We start from the raw sequence: 16,789 nt of genomic DNA, 5'->3' as shown, positions 1-16,789 counted from the left end.
TGGGGTTACTTTGGTGCTCAGGGAGATAGAAGCAGTCGGACATGAATGCAAAATCCATTCACTTCAGATCTCTTGCCTGTCAGGGATGTCGGACCAATTTGCTTAATTGACATAGAAGTAAACAAACAAAAAAGATGCATAAACCATTTAGCTTGGCAGTGGATTTAGGGCTTATCCTCTAACTGTTTATATATAAACACATTACCAATGCTGTAGCTTAAGGATTTAGGATCTGCCAGTACCCTTGCTTTTTTTTTTTTTTTTTTTTTTCCTATGGAGCCTTTCACTCATATATCCATCTTTGCTATTGTGGGAAATCAATTCCTTACGGTGGAACCCCGCCTCTCCCCTCTTCTATCCCCGGCCCGCCTCCACCGTACCTCTTTCCCCCATCAGCTCATGGCTTGCTCCCTAAGCTCTCATTATGTGCTACACAGTCCAGGGTCCCCGTGTCGAATCACTAATCAACCACCCTGTCTGCAGGCCTGCTCTCTCAATAGGTGCTGAGTGGCCTTTGTTCCGCCACTGCTGTTTGCTGCATGTCAATAAAAGAGCTATGGCCTCCTCCTCCTCCTTCTCCTCCTCCTCCTCCTCCTCCTCCTCCTCCTCCTCCTCCTCCTCCTCCTCCTCCTCCTCCTTCTCCTCCTCCGTTACCTGGTCCAGCCAAAGCTACAGGCCTGCTCCTGCAGTGCACGCTTACAGGAAAATGAAACACAGTCTCACCTGCTGGTTTCTGAATGCCATAGAATGTTGGAAGGATGGTGATTGGAGAGAGAGAGCGGCAAGGTCAGGGGCAGGGGGGATTGAGGGCAGCTCAGGCATAGCGAAGTAGATGAGACAGCATGTTTGTATTCGGCCGGGCAGCTCTCCTCTGGCCAGGTCAGTGTAATGTATCACTAACCTCAGTGGCCAGCCTCACGGTTTGAAGCCTCTCGCCCATTAAATAATGAATGGAGGTTGACCCTCTGACCAACTAATCAGCTTTTCGCCACCGTAGAATCGGTACAGAGTGGAGGTAGATGGAGAGTGTGACTTGCTGGCTGGCTAGCAGGCAGACATATTGTTGGAAAAACACAAGGGCTGCAGAGGCTTCACACAGTCAGATTAGCAAGCACTGGAATTGAAAGAAGCCATCACCGCTGTGGAATCTAAGCCTGGTGAATTTCACCTCTAGCACCTACTGGGCTTTGTTTGACAAAGTCCAGGCAGCTTGTTGGAAATGCTTTCTTTATCAGGAAGACTGAGGTTCCTGTATTGACATAGCACTTATGGTCAAGCTGTGGTGTTTTGATGTTTGGGCACTTGTATGTGACATTCATAATATGTACAAAAGGGATCTGGAGGTTGGTAGTTTTGGATGTATAAAAGAAACCATCCCCTTTGCTTCTAACACCACCCCGCTTGTTACTGAGAGTGAGCAGCAGCTCATGTGTTCCCTTGATTTATTTTAAATATTAAAAAGGTACAAACTCCTAGCAGAATACAGAAGGCAGACGGGTTAGCTAACACTCACAGTTGAAGAAGAGAAAATACTTTGGAGGAATCATATGAAACCACAGAATATGTCTTGTTTCTTTATTAATCTTTTGGTTATTGCTGTTCACAGACATCGGACAGCTTATGAGCTGGGTGATTTGTTTTTGGAGAAAGGGGCTGATATTAATGCTGCCTTTATTGATAGTGCTAATGCTGTTTGTGCAGCCACCCCTGTCGCAGAGATGAAAATAAATAGGGGGTACTCAGCGTAGATAAGACACATGTTTAATTATTAATTGAGCCATTTCTAACTTTACTACTGAGATTGGATTTTTTGATTTAAAGCAGGAAAGCCTGCTTCAGGGACAGAAAAAGCAATTACAGAATTCCCAGCTTGCACCGCTGCTGCCCATCGTTTCACCGTATGCTGCATGAGAGGAGTGAAAGGAGACAAAACGCTCCCAAACACACACACATGCACGCACGCACGCACACACACACACACATACACACACACTCACACACATCCTGTTACACTTAGGTGTTCCATAAATTATTTTAACTCTTCTTCAATATTTATAGCATTTTAAATTGCGATTGCATTGTCATGTACTATTCATGCAGAGTGGCAGGGAGTCAAAGGAGGGCCCAGCCACATTAACCAAAACCCCTACAGGCTGGCACCTTGAGAAGCCAGCTGGAGGGAATTGTTTGATTTGTATCTGTTCGGGAAGTGATGTCAAACTAAACTGTCTTTTACAAGCAGCCTGTTTTCAAAGACAGCCCTTATTTTCCATGCACAGCAATTAGCAGGCTTGTAAAGTCATTGCTGATATGTTATGCTAACCCCATGTGCACTCTGTGGCCTCTTTAGAGCAACTATTATGTCCATCAGAAAAGTGTCTGCTCTGTGCTCTGTGACCAACCTGCATGAAATATTAACTTAGTCCCTGTTCAGAGTATTGGGTCACTGCTGGTTGAGCTTCAGTGTTGGCACAGAAACAGATTAGATTATTAATGTATTTCACCCTCTTGTCTGTTAGCCGTTACATGTCAGGATGCTTGACACCTGTCAGTCAGTCCTATCAGTCCCTGTCATCTGTGTCAGCGAGCCTGTGGGTGGCGATCAGCTATTGTGACAGAAAAACGGGAATCACATTGAAGGCTCTGTGATTAGACTCCATTGTGTGGCTCTATGTTCATTGACTAAATATGGATCCACAGCTCTAGCTGTGGAGAGGGAGCAATTATAAAGTCACTAAGGGCCAGGAGGGAGTTTTAGGATAAGTTGTCAGGAGTGTTATTAGCATTTTGGCCGCTGCACTTTCACTATACATCGTCTGTTTATAATGCCAGAGATGTTTCACTTCTGAGCTGCACTTTCCAGCTCGCTGTTAAAAACAGATGGCCTCACCATATATCAGATAAAGCAAAAAATATAAAGTGTAACTCCTCAATACTGAGCATTACTCTGCAGCCTCAAAGCCATCTTTTCTACACAATAGAGGTGCAGTGCTCCCATGAGACTTTTTTCAGCGCTGTCTCTTCAGTTCAGGGTTAAATGATACAATACCAGTTTACTGCCAATCTGGCCTTTCAAAGCACAAGATTCCCTTCTACGACTCCACCTAGACTGTGTGAACCTGCTGTACACCAAACCACAAAAAGTACATGTGAATATTTGCTGCGACTGTGACCCCGAGGTGACACTTACACCTCGGCTGACAGTTCTATTTGTGCAAACATCAACTGCAGCTGCACAGCAGGGAAAATGCACTCTAAATGTTGAAACCAGGGAAACATGATTACTGTCATTGTTGAGACATTATTTTATACGGGTCTTTTTGGGTAAGCTCAGTGGGCAAAGATTTGGTTGTTCAATAAATGACTATTTACGAGGAATGAAACCCCTTTAACAGCAAAACTCCACGCTGAACCCAACACCTATTAGCAGCAGTCTTACTGTGGTCTAGTTCACTAACTGCTTCTCTGTAAACCTGTAGGGAGCCAACGCTTTACCACTGAGTGAGGAAATCAGAGGTTCCCTGACAGCAGGGAAGTGCCATTGGCTAAAATGGATATAGGCTCCCTGTTTATTGTTTTTTTCTTCTTTCTTTTTTTTTAGAAGGGATAAAGGGAAGAATTTAGAAAGGATAACTCTAGAGAGCAGTAGCTCTCATCACATCTTCTGTCTAATCTTAATCCTCCTCCTCCCCCTCCAACAGAGACACAGCCAATTGCAGTGTGGAAGGCATTTTCATTGTTTACTTGGGAGAATACATGACCAGCTTCTTATCACTACTGTCAGGCCTGAAATGTAAAGCCTGTTGCCTGTGATCACTTGCAGGTTTTCTTGTTTTTAATCCTTTATTCCCGGCTCCAGTGATTCTGCCAGCGAGAGTGGGGTTTTTTTTCCCCCGCCCTTCATTTGTTTGAAGATCCCAGTTCCCTGCTATGTACGTTTTAAGCTCATCTGTGTTGAGCGGTACAGAGCCAATGTTGTTTGCAGATGAGGCTGTAACGCTCATTGACAAAGCCAGATGGTAGGTGATTGTGGCCAAACACGACGCTTGGATAATGTACAATTGCTGGCAAGGGGACAGTCGTCAGCCTAGATGGATATTACAAACATGCTTGTAATGGATTGGACATTTTGGGAAGCGGTTCACACAGGCTTATAAAGATGGGAAAACTATCGCCAGGAACAGAACGGATGTAAAATGCTTCAGATTCCATGACGGACAAGGACATCCACGCATTATAAGAGCGTGCCAGAGAGGATTCTGGGGAGAGAGGAGATGAACCCAGGAAGCAGGATCCCAAATCAAAGAGAAACATCGGCCTGCCATATAAAGTATTTTCTAAGTATTTCCAGATGGGTGGTCTCTTTCTTCTGTTTGTTCAGTATTCCTGAGCTCCATACCTTTCCAGTGGTAGCATATTAACATCAATGTTCCTGTCAGTAACTTATCAGAGCCACTCTGTCTGGAAGCGACACCGCAGGCTTGGACTAGTACAGTATGTTTGACGGAGGGCCGGGTTTGGAGAGGTTTGCCATAGAGCCTAACTATTAGCCTTGAACTCAACACATGGTGAAAGCAGTAACCCGACACGCACTCCTGAAAAAGAACTTGTGTTTGGTCCCATATTTCATTGGGCGTTAGCACCATTAATCGTCCCAGTGTTTGTTAACAGACAGGCGGTAATTCGCTCAGACACAGGGGCCTGCATTTTGGCCGTTTCAGGGTAGAGTGAAAAAAAAAAAAAGAAGAAAAAAAAGAGAGAGAGCATGCACAGTGTGGTCTCCTCCAATATTCAAGCGGTCATCTGTTTGGCTGTTGTTTTTGGCTACCGGTGAATTCCCTGCACTGGGCCCTGGCGGTGGGGCCCCTAATGGCCTCTGACTAACTGTAATACCCCATTCAGCAGAGCATAGGCTCCAACCTCCCTGGCTGTTGGGTTAGTGCTCCTGTGTTAGGGGTGTGTTGCAGGACTGGGATTTCACTGCTGTTTGCTGTAGAGAAGCAGAGAGAGAGACTGATCCAGTGCCTCATGACTCATGGAGAAGTGTGCAGAGAGCACTAGCAGTTTTATTAATAGGGTTTTATACACATATACACACATACACACACACACATATATATATATATATTTGCCTTTTGTTGTTTATGTGCCCTTTGTTGGTTAGGTTTTAGGTTTACTGCAAAATCTATCAAAGCTTTTTATGTTTGTGTTTTTAAATATTATTCTCTGGGAAGCTCTTTAGTGACCACAAACTGTAATATTGAAATATATGGGGTAGTTTAACCAAATACAAACTATCTGAAGGTTCAGTCAAAAAATATCAGCACAGATATCGACCTTCAAAAGACCACATCTTTTAAAGTCTAACAGTGACAAATATCAAAAAATCATTGCACCCTGTGTTCTTGGAAAAAATTCATGTACAGCTCTTGCTGTCACTAATGATACTTTTATTGACTCATCTGTTAAGTGCAGGGCGAGTGCTGAAGAGCCCTGTGTTCCTTATCAGCTGCGGCACACTGTATTAGTGTGCTGGGCCGGCGAAGCACTGACCTAATCCTGGTAGCAGGTGCCACTGTAGCCGAAGTAGTGTGGACATGTTTTTCAGGGAGGATGAGCCATCTGGGTCTCAATACTTTATGGTGCTTAAAACACACTCTCAAGTGTGACACTCCCAGCACTTACTTTTAGCGGCACACAATAATCTAAGAGCTGGCTGCTGAAGGGAGAGGAGAGGCTTTCAGGAGAATTTACAGGGTTTGATGTGGTGTGGAGCCTCCGCTTCGACACGGATTCATGAAACAGTCAGACACACTTGGCGGTTTGATTTTGATTCCTCTAACTCCTTCAGTGTTGTTTTGTCATCTGCAGTCTGAAATATGTCGAGCAGAAAGAAAAGTGTGTTTGTTTTTGTGTTGTTTTTGTTTTTTTCTTCTTTTTTTTTTGCTTTTGTGCCAGCCCGCCTTGCTTGACACTTTTCTTGGGCCTTGTGTTGTTGTTGGTTTTTTTTTGTAGTCTGTTTCATCTCGCAGGCGAAATGGCTCGTTTCGGAGTCCAATTTTGCTCCTGTTTCACCGTGCACCGCCCACCCCCAGCCCCCCCCCACCCCCCCACCCCATCTCCTCACAGACGTACTCACATTCACACATTTCCCCAAAACTGACACGCCGCCTTCACACTCCAAACAAATCAATTCTTCACTTACCGCACTTGGAACGCCATAGTGAAATGCGGCAGCTCATAGCAGGCCTGAAAATATGCAGGCTGTTCCTAATGCTGCTCGTCCGCTGTGGCTTGACGAGGCTCGGTCCAGATTCTCCTACTTCTGTGTGTGTGTGTATGTGTGTGTATGTGTGTATGTGTGTGTGTGTGTGTGTGTGTGTGTGTGTGTGTGTGTGTGTGTGTGTGTGTGTGTGTGTGTGTGTGTGTGTGTGTGTGTGTGTGTGTGTGCGCGTGTTGCCGCATGCCTCTCTGTGTGACTAGGGCTTTAGAGGAGATGAGAGCAGACAGTAGTGGGTTTAGGTTAGCAGCAGTCCCACAGGTCAGGATCCGGGCCTTGTCTCCATTAGTTTACCTGACACCACTCCCTGCCCTCTGCTCCTTCTCGCCTCTCCCTCTGCCTTATTAACTAACTTCTCTCACCCCCCCCCCCCCCCCCCCCCCCCCCAAGTCTGGGTCACTTCATCCCTCTTTCTCTGTCATTCTTGCCCTCTCTAATCAAGAATGATGAATGGGGTGCAAGGAAGGACAGCAAATGTTTGCAAACCTGATACACCCTCCAATTGTCACTCCTTTCCTGTGGTGGCGGAGAACGTGATGGCCCGCGAGAGTGATTTTTAGGAGGCTTTTGTGTGTCTTTGTTTAAGTAAGCTCTGTATGACAGCTATTTCAAACATCCCATCCTCAATCTTCTACCTGTGTCGTCAGCCTTGACATGTAACCCCCCCCCACACACACACACACACAAATAAAAAGAAAACCCGAGCAAGTGCAAGATTTTTTTTTTATGTCTTTACTTTCAGATATACAAAGCTTTAATTGCTGCAGAAAAAAGAAAGAAAAAAAGAACAGAAAAGCTCATAAGAACGCAGCTCTTTCTGGCATGTAGCCATTAGGAGGGGGAAAATGGAAGCTCTAGTCTAGTCTTCAACAGCTGCTGGGTCTCCATCTGTAAGCCTAATTACCCAGCAGCACCCCAGGAGCACCCCAGCAGCAGCAGCAGGATCCTCCTATAGAGCAGGCATTGGTTACATCAGTGTGTCTATACTGGACAGTGTGTTTCCCTGGAGGCCCGCAGACATGTGAAACTTGAGCCCAAGCACTTTAATGCACACTGCCATGTTATCTTTAGACAAATTGTTCTTTTAGATCTTATCCTATCCCGCCATGGGAGGGAGATTTCACTTATAATCTACATTATTTAGAAATATATGCTACAGAGCCACGTATATAAAAATTGTAAACACATTAACATTTTATTTTTATTGGTCAAATAATACTGATACAATGAGTAGTCGATTAATAATGAATCAGCTGACAATAAATGTGACAACTTAACATCTGTGAGTCAGTCCAAACAAGCAATTTGACAGATGCTATCTATATGGCTATATATATATATATGGCTCTGTGAATTTAGGATGGGTTCTTTTTACAGTTTTTGACATTTTATATACAATTAATTAATTAATAAAAAATGAAAGACTAATAGACAGATTAACCAATAAAAATCATAATTCATAATCAGAATCTTGAATTAATCGTGAATCTTGTCTACAAAGAGTCTGACATGTGTATTTTCTGTATTGGCTGAATCATCTACAAGAAATATAAACCTATTTTGAAATGTACATACAGTGTATTCACGGTTGGAGTTTGGAGTGGTATTTTTTGCCGTAGCTGTTTGCTACAGTACACACTAAAAAAAATACTCAACGTGTTTTTAGTTTATTATTTGTTCAGCCCTCTGCAGTGAAATTCTTGTGGCGCAGAGTAATGTACAGTACATTGTAAATGATGGTACACTGACAGGCCTTTGAATGACTAGAGAAGTAGCCCTGAGCTTTGATCAGCAGATCAGCAGCCTCAGCCTGTAATAACAGGACGCTTCAGCATGTAAACATGACAAGAAGAAGAAATGCAGCGGTTGATTGATGATCCAGCTCTCTGGCAGTTGAGAGATATTTGTTTTTAGCCGTTGCCACCTATAGAATAACACAACTCGGAAAAGCTAGCTGCCTCAGCATTCTTGGCTGTCAGAGGGTATTATTTGACATGATGAAAATGGCTGCTAGATTTGCATGAAGCAGGTGAGTAGCTCATGCAACGTCTTAGTCTAAACCACAGCTTGTAAAACTCATACCGACAAAAACCCCCCTATCTGCAAAACACTTAAGGAAATGTGATATGTCGGCAAAGATGTTTGTCCTACCGCTATCATGGCACTACATTGCAATGGCTGCTTCTGTCAAAACAGTGAATGAGGTATGGTGAATGGTTGGGAGCTGTCAGCTTCCAATTGTTGCTTTGCTTTCAGAGTGGGGAGTGAAAATGGAGATGTAGGAGGAGGAAAAGAAAAACATGCAGGCTCTTTCAGCCCACTGTCATGCCACTTAGGATTTGTTGAAGGATTTTCACCCAGCCATTTCCTTCCATTGAGAAGTAATCAGTACGGCACTGAAAGATAATATTATATCCACTTAAAGGCATGTGGGCTTTGTGCATGTTCATACATGAAATGAGGCTGGAAAGCAGTGCCTCTGTTTACATTGCTGAGCACTCACTCCCTCTATTTCTGCTTGGACTTGAAGGCAAAAGCTCCCTGTCTTTGTGTCTCTTCCGTCTCATTCTTTCTCTCCATCTCCTCCTCTACCTTCTTTCTGTCCATTCTCTGCGGATCGTGAGCCAGCTGGTTGCCTAATAGAGGATGCTTTCCTGTGGGGCATTAAAGTGATACTGTTCAGGCCTTATGCAAGCTTAAGTAAAGCTGACATGCTGCTCAAGAACTACACACCCACACTGAGCTCCACAGCAGCCCGTGGAGAGACTCTAAAATGGTCATAAAGGTATGGGAGACACAGGCAGGCTGCCACTGTCCTCCCACCACTGTGCTGTGATATGGGAAGCAGGAGTTAAGTCCTTTATTAGAAGTGGCAGGCGTTGTCTCCAGTCACCTCGATAATTGCAGCACCACGTCCACCGCCGTAATCAATTGAGACAGCTGCCGCTGCGGCGTTCAAGTCCATTGGGCAAGCGTGTCATGCTAATTAATGAAATGATAAGGCTAGTGCTCGCAGCATTGCACAAATAACTCCAGAAGGCTTTCCTTCCTTTCAACACAAAATTCATCCTTTAAGTTTCCCTGCCTGTCTGTCCACAAACGGCTTCAGGGTAAGAAGGGTCACTGGGGTCTGTGATGGGTCAGTGACAGTGAAAGGGGTCAAATTCCAGGCTGGCAGGGTGGGCTGTGTCAGAGGAGCCATTAGACTTGAGCTTTTCTGTTGAAAGTTCCAAGATGTCCACCCTTTTATTTAGGAAGGCCCAGTCGCACTGACCTCAGACGACCCGGCTGTGTTCATAAGAAGCCGAGACTGATGGCTGTCCTAAAGCACATGAGCTCTGCTGGAAACAGCTCTATGGGGGGGGGGATGGGCCATGAAGGAGATTCTGGGAAGAGTAGGAAAGAGTGAGTACGGAGGCGTCTTGCTTCTGTGCAGCACTTTATAGCCAGGGGTTAATGAAGGTTTAACATTGCTTTTGGAGCACCACTGGAGCGTATATGACATAAAAGGATTTAGACAGTCAACATCTAGACCTCTCTCTCTCTCTCTCTCTCACTCACTCTCACTCTCTCTTATCCTATCTGAAGATGTGCGCCCCACCATTTGCCTCCTATCAACAACACTGGCATATGTGCCATGAGAGGTGAATGGCATATGCGTCCGGGACCATATGGCTGGAGTTTGAATTGGGATCCGATATGCGCATGAAAACCTGATTCATCCCACAGCTTGAGCTGCCAGCTCTCTGAAATGAACATTAGGTTCTCAATTTATGCCTGGGCTTTGACTGTAAACGTGTTACAGCTTAACACCCATCCCCATTCTGCTGCCATCCACTCCTTTTGTCAGCTGCAGCGAGGAGACGGAGAGAAATAATTGAAACGTGCCAGCTGTCCCCACTCTTTAGCTATCTTGGCCAGCTTTCTCCTCGTCTACTCCCCCATTAACATCTCTGAGTGATTTGCAAAAATGTCGCCTTGGCTCCCCTCGTTACCAGCTTGGAGATGCTCGAGGCAGATTAAACAGTGTGAGGGAAAGCAAGCCATTGCAAATTTCTCCTATGATTTTATTATTAGCAAAACGCTTCAACACTGCTTAGCCCTTCTGTTCCTCCCATACAAAATCATTTTGTTGAAATCACCCCGCCTTTTTTTTTATGACTGAATACCTCACAGCAACGAAGTGTTGATTAGTAAGACTGCAGTTTCCTGCCTTCTGCCAGTATCTGTTATAGCCATCTTCCACAGTCACCAACTCGTGAGCAAAGCCTTGGCTCTGTGCAGATTGCTTGTCTAGAGAGGTACAAAAACCAAATCACTGTGAGCTCAACCGTCAAGAGCAGCAGAATATTCTGTCAACCAGAGCCAGCGGGAGACGGATCAAGGCAGCGTGCATTCTCACATACCTTCTGCATCCTCCAACGTCTTTCAGCAGATATCCCGCTTTATTTAAATATCTGTCTGTTCATGTCCTTATTTTATCAGTGCGCCGACTGTTTATGCTTTGGCAAAGCCATAAAGGGAGTGAACCGCAGTGTTTGCCTAGTAAATGAGAACACCCAGTGGCCTTAAGCTTCTCTTAGCCCTCGACCCCCCTTGTCACAAGAAGAATTTGCATACCCTCGTATCTAATCTGAAAAGGCTATTTGCATACAGGTTCTATTTCCCTGGCTGTTGTATATACTGGCATCGGTGTCAGCAGTGGGCAGGTAATTTATGTGACACACTTATTTGCATGCACAGCATTCGTTTGCAGAGGGTTTTAGTCGGAGGCCGAATGAGAATATCCTCTAGGTCCCTTGTCTCATTCATGAGGTTGTTGGATCCGTTTGTAGGTAGCCAGGTGTGTGTTTAAACCAAAGTGGTTAAAAAAGTTGCTTCAAAGGGAATGCATTGAAGGCAGGAGCTTTGCAACTCAAAGCATTTGTGCATTGTTGTCCTTCAGGGCTTCTGCTTTGTGTTCTTGACATGGCATGTGTAAACAGACCATGCTTTAGAATGATATCCTAGGACCACGTTATCCTTCATTGAGGTCTCTTGGATGATGACAACCAGCCTATCCTTGTCAGCTCAGGGCCAAGCCCTTCCAGACTGGTCCAAGCCATACAAAGCTGGGCCATCTGGCTGCGTAAAGGCCACATAGAACCAGATCTGTGCCAGCTCTCCAGATGTTCCACAGGGACAAACAGGGTCACAAGTGAAGGATATCGGAGGCAGGAACAGCTGTGTAGCGACACTGTGTCCACCCCAGATTCCCCGCTGGACACATCAGTCATCACCACTGAATCCCAGTGGCCCGTTGTCCGTCTGCTACCTTAGTCCCTGTCTCCCTCCTCTCTCAACTCCCAACCACATATCACTGCAAACCCAGGCACGTGCGCACAGGGCAAGGCCTAATTCCCCTGAGTAAGCATGGCCACAGGAACAACTATAAAAAGATCAATACTGGGATGAGATGTCATCTGGTGAGCAGACCTGCCAACACCCCCCTAGGGAATGTCCCTGTCCCCCTGGTGCACTAACCCAGCTAACGGGAGGGATGTGGGGGGGGGTACCACCCCCCACCACCGGGCTGCCCTCCAACCTGCCTGACTCACTCACACCATCTGCTCAGGTTTGCAGGGCAGGGCTTCAGGACAGCATATTTTTTGTACAGACACTCGTATGGCATTTGTTTCACATGACTGCCTGTGGCTCGCCTACTGTTTTCCTCAGTATGTGATTGTAGGGAAAGTGTGTTCTATGTCCTGAAGGAAAAGAAGAACAAAACAATGCAGAATTTTGCAGTTTGTTGAAATGCTTAAAACTCCAGTTGACAGTTGTGAGGTTTTTGTAGTGAGGAGACGCTGTTTGTTGGAAAAACAGCAGTGATTTTACTATATATAGCCCTTAGGTGACATGTGTCAGAGAGGCATTCATGTCATCTTGTTATCATTACATGTGAGTTTACACTCAAAATGGCTGCTGCCGAAAAATCTGATAGTTCACAGTAACTGTATTAAATACCATTAATTGATTACTCCTCTTGACAGCTTGTTTTCTGCTGAAGAAACTGAAACACCTACAATCTATAGTGCTACCTGACAACTATCTATTCATACTCATAAAAGAATAACATATCCTGGCATGTTCTGAAGCAAAGAAGTAGTTGAACTTATTAATCCTCCAACAAATGCACTGTGTGTGCGTGTGTGTGTGCGTGTGTGTGTGCGTGTGTGTGTGTGTAATATGACCACTCTAAAAAACGTCTTTTTACCCATCCTCTGTTGTGTGCACACATCATGTCTGTGTGTCTGTGAGTGAGTGTCTTAGCTTTCCAAGTGACTTTAACGAGGGATTGGTCGGTCTGAGTTGATACCTCCCTGCCTCCATTAGAGCCCATTAGAATCATCATTAAGATAACCCCGCGCTGGCTGTGGCCCTGGCTTCCCAGCATTAGTATTAGAAACCCCTCTCTATCTCCTTCCTAGTGGTCGTAGTGCGACTTCCTTCAGTATCACTCGCCTTGCATTGTGTCTGGGAAAACAGGTTGCCACGGCAACATCGCCCAACGGCGACATTTCAACTGTGGATATTTGCTTCTTCGCCACTGTTTGTCTGTCTGTGCCTGTCTCTCTATCTATACCTTCCGTTTCCCTCTTTTTCGCCTGCGGGAACAAGAGCCTGACAGTTTAATCCAAATCCCAGACCCCTATAAATGTGGAGGTCTATATACACCTGGACCCCGGAATTCATTTGAAAATCGTGACACCTTAGCCAGCCCCAGTTCTCCCGTAAATCGCAAGGAGCGAGGGAGGGGGGGAGCTCAACAAATAAAAAAATAAAAGCTCTGCCCTGCCTTTTTATTGGTCTTTTTATGGGTGTTAGGATCCTTGAAAGATTAAGCAGGCTGTTAATAGGGACTGGATATTCCATTAGTGGGCTGCATGTCGAGTTCTCACTGGCTTGACAGCAGCTCCCGGCTCTTCTCATTTTTTGTTACCGTCGAGAGTGCCCATGGAGCTTTTTTAATTGATGCGCTAGTAAGCCTTCTGACTGAAGTACTGCTGCATCTTAGCTGTAGATTAGAGCCGCTTAGAGAGCCTCATCTCCAACAAGCTGTCTTCTCTCTTCCTCTGTCTCTATCTGTCTCTTTCCATGTGTGAACTCTATCTCTCTCTGGTTTTCTATGCACGGTGATGTTACTGTGCTTAAAATGAATTCCACCAGTAGCAGCTTTGACGAGTTCAGAAGCTCTAGCAGCGTTCTAACTGTTGCAGTTGTAGCTAACTAACCATATCCTCAAACCCAATTTAGCTTTTCTTTTTAAACTCTAAGAGAAGTAGAATATCGCCTAACATTTCTTTTTCATTAAGATTCATAAGTGCTTAGCGATCCTTTGTATTTGAAAGGTGTCGAGATGCTGCATTTTCTGCCACTTTCATTTTCCTGCTACAACAGCAGATAATTACAGTCATTAAATTGCAACAGCTTTAGTATGAAAAGTCGTTGTTCAGTGGAATGCTGATTATAAAGGCTTCTTGTCTGCTGAAAAGACCGCTGATGAATGGTAAAGACAAAGTGGCCGAGTTCAGAGTGCTTTGCTGTGCTTTCCCAAATCCCCTCAAAGATCAGGAATGGAGGACAGAAAGGCGCAATGGCAGAGAGGCCAAGATAAGGAGCCACGATCTCTCTTCACAGCACAATTGAAACATAATTATTTCATGCCAGATTGTGTGCTCAGCAAAGCCCTGAATAGGGGCCGACATTTAACTTTAATTAGCTGTGATTTATTCATACTGACTGGATCGCGGGAAGAAATTGGATCATCTGATTATAGTCAAGCATGAAAATGACCTGATTAAACACTTAATGGAACCTAGGGAGAGGGAAACAAGAGGAACCTTGGGCAGACGACATTGGGGCAACATTATAAAGCAGAAAAGTGAACTGTGTTTTACTCATGGTTGAGCCTGTATACTCTTCTGGACACACACGATAGCAAACAACTCCTTTCGGCAGCGGGTGTTGTTGGCTCAAACTCGGAAATGTCTTGATATCTAAGATGACTAATATATAATTTATACCACCAGGTGAACTTTTCCAAACAGGGGTTGACAAATTCTCCTCTTACACTTTGCCTTCTGTTTCTTCTCTTCTCAGGTGTGCCAACGAATGAGAGTCCCGAGTCCAAGACTTGTAGCTCAGCCAAAGTGTCAGGTCTCCAACGCAGCCAGGAGAGTAACAGCGAGGTGCCTTTCGCGCCTCCCGTACCCAGCCCCACCCCGGCTTCGGCGCCTACGGGCTCCCCAGCCCCCGCTGCAGCGGCGGCGCCCCCAGAGCCTCCTAGATTACGCCTCCCCACCCCACCACCTCTCAGTGTCAAGAAGGAGCAGCACCCTCCACCCCCTGTCCCTTCCCCTACCCTGCTGAGGGCACCGCCCCAGCCCCACCCTCCTCACCCGCACTTGCACCAGGAGCCTCGGGTTTTTCCACCCCCGCAGCACCACGCCCGGCAAGCAATCAACCACCAGTTGCATCACCCGCTGCAGTACAACAGCCTCCACGACATCAGGTAGGTTGTTACACTGGTATGCTCATTTACAGGCGCAGGGATGTACAAGAGAGTTTTGCAAAGTGCACTCATGCTATAACTGTAAAACATAATGATGTATTAGTGGCACATTTCAACTTTTTAGATTAAACCAATAAGGGAGCAGGTTTCAGTATCCAGGGAGCCGTCTTCACTTTCACTGTATCGCCTTTTGTACCAGGTCAGGTTGTTGAATTGCACACACCACTTTCCTTTAATTTGTTCCTACCACTCTTGTGGAGAGACCAATAAAATAAACTGCAGCAATTTCCAAATGAATAACATACAGCCCAGTATGACTGGATACTATACAGTTATATATTCTACACAATATTGACTTTTTTTTCATGCAGACATTGATTTTCCGCCACACAGGCATGCAATAATCACCAACACTGTCAGATTTACTGTTTTTCATTTGACTATTTTCAGTTTCACCTCATCCTCTCAGACTCTGCCCTCACCTCTGTAAGAAGCTTTATTGGAAAATCATTCTCGCGTTGTCAAAGAAAAGTGTCATACAGTATTAACAGAGGAGATGAACTAACGCTGAGCTGGAAACAAAGCCAGACAGCACATATATACAATAGATTTACACAAACTGCACGAGGTAGCAGTGCTTTTCCTGAATGTATTATACTGCTGTATTCTGACTGAACACCATGTTTGAATGAAATACAGTTTGTGTTAATTAGCATCATTAAATTGTTATTCTTTTAATGGAGCATTATGGGGCGGCTGTGGCTCAGGAAGTAGAGTGGGTCATCCACTAATTAGATGGTTGGTGGTTCCATCATCGTATCCTCCAGCCAGCATGTTGAAGTGTCCTACTGAACCCCAAATTGGTCCCAATGGCTGTGCCATCGGTGTGAATGTGTGTGTGTGTGTGTGTGTGTGTGTGTGTATGTGTATGAATGAGTGTGCATAGAAATATTGTGGGGCGCTTTTGATAGGAAGTGTTGTATTGCTCCTGATAAGCAGGTTGGCACCTTGCGTAGCAGCCTCTGCCATCACTGTCTAAATATGTGTGAATGGGTGAATGTTGGCATGTATTGTGAAGTGCTTTCGAGCGCGGTCGATAAGACCACAAAGGCTCTATATAAATGCAGCTCATTTATTTTATTTCCTTTGTCTCCTATTAAATCTTCAGCCACAGCAACAGTCCAGTGGGCCTTCCCAAACAGCACTTGCCCCCATCCCCTCATCACCACCTCAGCGGGCTCCCATCGTCAGCCCCCGCATTGCCTCTGTCTATAGCCAACCTCTCTACCTCGCACTATTCCTCCCTAAGGAGCCCGGCCCATCGCCATCCGGCCATGTTTGCAACCCCAGCCACACTGCCGCCACCACCGACCTTACCTACCAACAGTTTAGTGGTGCCTGGGCACCCTGCCGGCACCCCCTATCCAGGTAATGCCGCGCACCTCACATGCCAGATCGTAGCTTCAGTGCAGACGCAAACTCCTGATCCTTTTTGGTTAGCATTATTATTTCTATCATACACTTTTAATAAAATAACTGCAGTAAGTTCTGCAAACAATGGAAGCATTTAATGTAGTAATTTTCCATTTTTCTTTATCAGGAGTGTCATTAGTAAAGGCTAGCGGCTAGTCCATAACATCATTAGCTGTAGTGTTATTTTGGACATATACATAGGCTGTATGGTGACATGTTAATTTTATATTTCAGGTTGTTTTATGGCCAATTACACCAGACTTGGCTGAACAGTTCTACTGTATTATTGTTGCATTTATAATTCTAATTAAATAAAACACTTTAGTATTTATACATTCATAGAAGGCTACAGTTCCCATATATACAAACTGGAGAACTAGCCTGAAATCTTTAATAAGTTCATGTTACTTCAAATGCTATTGTACCAAAATATGTGTTATATGGTGTTGAAGCTAGTCAACACTAGTGTTTGCTGATCTGGT

At 45.0% G+C, this 16,789-nt stretch overlaps 1 protein-coding gene across 11 annotated transcripts in view; it reads left to right on the top strand.

Annotated features, from left to right (window-relative positions):
* fbrsl1 (fibrosin-like 1) overlaps nt 1–16,789 on the top strand; it is a 283,201-nt gene that overhangs the window by 250,211 nt on the left and 16,201 nt on the right. For all 11 annotated transcript variants that reach the window (XM_062418360.1, XM_062418353.1, XM_062418354.1 and 8 more), the window contains 2 exons: nt 14,423–14,834; nt 16,003–16,262. In XM_062418360.1, coding sequence (XP_062274344.1) covers nt 14,423–14,834; nt 16,003–16,262 — 672 coding nt within the window. The remainder of the gene's footprint in view (nt 1–14,422; nt 14,835–16,002; nt 16,263–16,789) is intronic.

Source organism: Scomber scombrus, chromosome 4 (genome assembly GCF_963691925.1).
Source record: "Scomber scombrus chromosome 4, fScoSco1.1, whole genome shotgun sequence".
In the NCBI taxonomy this organism is placed as follows: Eukaryota; Metazoa; Chordata; class Actinopteri; order Scombriformes; family Scombridae; genus Scomber; species Scomber scombrus.
Note: the sequence above shows the minus strand (reverse complement) of the source record. Positions and strands in the feature narration are given on the sequence as shown.